Source organism: Prionailurus bengalensis, chromosome A2, assembly GCF_016509475.1.
Source record: "Prionailurus bengalensis isolate Pbe53 chromosome A2, Fcat_Pben_1.1_paternal_pri, whole genome shotgun sequence".
In the NCBI taxonomy this organism is placed as follows: domain Eukaryota; kingdom Metazoa; phylum Chordata; class Mammalia; order Carnivora; family Felidae; genus Prionailurus; species Prionailurus bengalensis.
The window spans coordinates 11,127,437-11,131,455 of record NC_057348.1 but is presented as its reverse complement, the minus strand read 5'-3'; the positions used below and the strand labels follow the sequence as shown (position 1 = coordinate 11,131,455).

Genomic DNA, 4,019 nt, shown 5'->3' with positions numbered 1-4,019 from the left:
TCAACTTCATTTGTTTATGGGAGGCTTAGGAATTAAAATTTCCAGGAGCCATTTCTACATTTTTCAGGGGAAATTTCGCTGATCTGGTCTATTTGGGTTGTATCCATTCCCAGCATAACCTGGATGGCATGGGCGGTAAAGACGGGGATTACACAACCCAGAAGACCACGGTGTCCTGTGTGTTTGTGTGACTCGTAGAGGGTGAGCAGTCCTCACAACAGGGGCCAGGACTCCTAATCTCAAGGTGACACAATACAAGGGCCAGAACTCAGTCAAGAGCAGGCACCAAGATGGAGATCTGTGTCAGTTCATGGGATGCCTTTGCAGCATGATGAATACAGAGGGAGAGGTAGTGTGGACAAGAACGGCCCTGTGCCCTGAGGTCACAGTTGTAGCAGAGAGACTACTTCCGTCATCACATGTGTGACAGCATCTGTCCTCAGTGTCCCCCAGGCTCATTCCCCTTGCAGCACTGGCTTTGCTTTTTGACTTGAACATTTGAAACAAGTACCTTCTTCAGGGCCTCTGCACCGACCTGCATTCTGTCTGCTGGGCACGCATTTCCCCCATAATCCCACATCTACCTCTCTTTTCTATCAGGGTCTGTGTTCCAATATCACCTTGTTGCAGAATATGGCCAAATACCCACAAAAATAGAGTGCCCTATTTGCTCTGTTTTATGCCTGTTTTTCTTTTCTTCATGTGCTATGCACACATGCACCCCTCACCATCTAAAAAGTTATACAATTCTTTTATATGCTTATATTTTTTCTCTATCATTGTAGGACATTTTTTCTTTAACACATTATGCTCATTCCTCAGATAGTGCCTGACACATGGTCAGCACTCAATGTATATTCCTGAAATTCTTGAAGAACTTCTTAGTAAAACTGTAAAGTATATGATCCCTTAGGAAAGAAGCTGATTGAAAAAAACACACAGAACGTATCAGATATGTCTGAGTGCATTCCTGAAGGGGACCATATCCACATACAACATATTAAAATGAATTTCTGCACTCCAAACTATAAAAGTAGTATTTCAATTCTGTGAGTAATGAAAGTTTGTGTGAAATGTACTCACGTTATTTCCTTCTTTCCAAGAAGCCACCTCCACCACATGGAACTGAGCAACAAAACACGAATTTCAGAATTTCTTCTTCTGGGATTTTCAGAGAGACCAGAACTGCAGCCCCTCATATTTGGGCTTTTCCTCTCCATGTACCTGATCACTGTGTTTGGCAACCTGCTCATAATTTTGGCCATCAGCACAGACCCCAACCTCCACACTCCCATGTACTTCTTCCTCGCCAACCTGTCCTTCGTAGATATTTGCTTCACCTCCACCACAATTCCAAAGATGCTGGTGAACATCCAGACTCAGAGCAAAGTCATAACTTATGAGGACTGCATCACACAGATTTATTTTCTCATTCTCTTTGCTGTACTGGACGTCTTCCTCCTGAGTGTGATGGCCTATGACCGGTTTGTGGCCATCTGTCACCCCCTGCACTACAGGGTCATCATGAACCCCCGGCTCTGTGGGCTGCTGGTTCTGGTGTCCTGGATCATGTGTGTCCTGAATTCCCTGTTACAAAGTTTAATGATGTTGCGGCTGTCCTTCTGTACACACTTGCAAATCCCCCACTTTTTTTGTGAACTCAATGAGATGCTCCAGCTTGCCTGTTCTGACACCTTTCTTAATAACGTGGTGATGTATCTTGCAGCTGTCCTGCTGGGTGGTGGTCCTTTTGCTGGGATCCTTTACTCTTATTCCAAGATAGTGTCCTCTATACGTGGGATTGCATCAGCTAAGGGCAAGTATAAAACGTTTTCCACCTGTGCGTCTCACCTGTCGGTCGTGTGTTTATTTTACTGTACGATGCTTGGCGTGTACCTGAGCTCTGCTGCTACCCAGAGCTCACAGTCAAGTGCCACAGCCTCGGTGATGTACACGGTGGTCACGCCCATGCTGAACCCCTTCATCTACAGCCTGAGGAACAAAGACATAAAGAGTGCTCTGAAAAGAATTTTTTGCGTTCAAGTGATGTAATGGCCAACTGTCTTGGGGTTGGAGACGTGTGCATGATTGCAGGGCAGAGCCTCAGAACGAAGAACTGCTCTTCCTTGAATAGACTTTGGCAGGAGAATCTGCTCCTTCTGTTTTTCTCCTGGAATTTCCACTTGTTTGCTTTCAACTTCTCTATACATTTAAGGAACTCACTTTATCAAGCTTCTTCTCTGTCTGACATACAGTTTCCCCTTTGTCCATTTTCATACATCCCCAGTGTTTTCCCCAGCCTTAGAACACAAATGCCTGGAAATTTCTGTATCTAATGGGAAAAGTTGGACATCTTAAAAATAATTTTTTTTTCAAATGACTTATCCCACGAGAAGTAAATCTCCCCTAGATTTTCCAAGAACGTAATCATGAGTTATAGTCTTCATATGGAAAAAAGCTACCCTTGGCCCCTAAGCCTGTTGCATCCACACAACTCCTGAAACAGAATGCTACAGGCACCAGTGACAGTCACAACAAAGTTTATTACAATGAGAGGCAAGGCCGACTGATCGGGACCAACACTCTTGATAAGAGTGCGACCTCGAACAGCCTGGGTACAGAGTTTTTAAAGCCGGTCACATCGTTTTATCATTACCTGGGAACAGAACAAAGAAACAGGTTCCAGATGAGTTAGAAACAGTTGCCTAATGAGGTGTTTATTTTAGACTTTCTGCCTCGAAGTCTCAACCAGTGGATCTCCTTGACCTTGCCTTTGATGATGCTCTTTTCTTTGAACTTTTGTTTCCTTCATTGGTAAAGCCTAATTTACAAGAGTAAAAGCAAGGCTGTTATCTTTTGACCTTCAGTGTCAGAACAGAGCTGTTATTTTTCAAGCTAAGTGTTAGTCCTACACTACAATTTAACCCTTACAAGCCCTCTCCATAATTTTATTGCAGATGAACATACAAACCAAAGTTTTCACCTTGTGTCTGTCAATCTTTTTACATCACAACCTAAGCATTCCTACTGATGACGTGGACTCTAACAGTGTTCCCTTTAAACCTCTGGCTATTGACACCACAATGCTCTGGCTAAGAAAGCCCCGGCACTCACCCATGCCCAAGCGCTTGTGGACATTCCCAGACCTTATGCTGTGACTCACTGGCCCTCGGGTTCTTATTGTGATCAGAAGACACACCTCAGCACCACCATCAGAGAACTCTAAAAAAACAATGCCTGTTACTCACAGATCCCGGAGGGCACATGGGATGATCAAAGGCCATTTGGAGAGGTCTGAGAAAGGGAGACAGAGATTGACAGACACTGGGAGCACCGCTGAGGGATCTGGCTTTATTGAGGACCATGGCAAGAGTGGCTAGGGGGTTGCGGGTTCACACCTTACTGGACAGTTTTATAGGAGCAGATTTCAGCAGCTGAAGGGGAAAAGCAAGGTCACTCAAGGGCAGTTATATTAGCTACCCAGGGCTTTCTCAACAGGAACTTCCTGGCTGGGGCGGTCCGAGTGCTAATTTGGTAATTGTGTCATACACCTGACAATATGTTTGTTCAACATGGTTGTTTTCAAATGGATGCCTCAGAAATGCAAAGCTTAATTTCAGGCATTTACATTATAATCAAAAGCTTAATGTCAGGCACTTACTCTAAAAAACATGCTACTGTATTTCCTAATCGGTCTCCTGTTTTTTCTCTGTTATTCAGCCCGGTGTCCAGGAAGCCTACCATAGCCCAAGACAAAACTTGTTCAGCATAATATATCTCCCAGTGAAGTCTATATGGAAAGACAAATAAGTTCATCAACTGGATATATTCTTAGTGTTGAGACGACCATAAATATGAGGAGGCAAAATTTCAAAACACTATCTCTTATTACACAAGTTTCTTTCTTCTTTCTTTCTTTTCTTTTTTCCTCTTTCTTTCTTTCTTTCTTTCTTTCTTTTTCTTTCAACAGTTGATCTTGTGTATCTACTTATTGAAGCATAGAACATTTGTGTCCACAG

General features: G+C 43.4%; 1 protein-coding gene across 1 annotated transcript; it reads left to right on the top strand.

Annotated features, from left to right (window-relative positions):
* Positions 1-1,056: 1,056 nt before the first annotated feature.
* LOC122487011 (olfactory receptor-like protein OLF4) lies at positions 1,057-2,052 on the top strand. The gene has a single exon (XM_043586859.1). The coding sequence runs from the start codon at positions 1,057-1,059 to the stop codon at positions 2,050-2,052; it is 996 nt and encodes a 331-aa protein (XP_043442794.1).
* The last annotated feature ends 1,967 nt before the right edge of the window (positions 2,053-4,019 follow it).

Bases quoted from the DNA above. Each gene is read 5' to 3' on its own strand.
- LOC122487011 (XM_043586859.1), top strand. From the start codon at position 1,057: ATGAAAGTTTGTGTGAAATGTACTCACGTTATTTCCTTCTTTCCAAGA.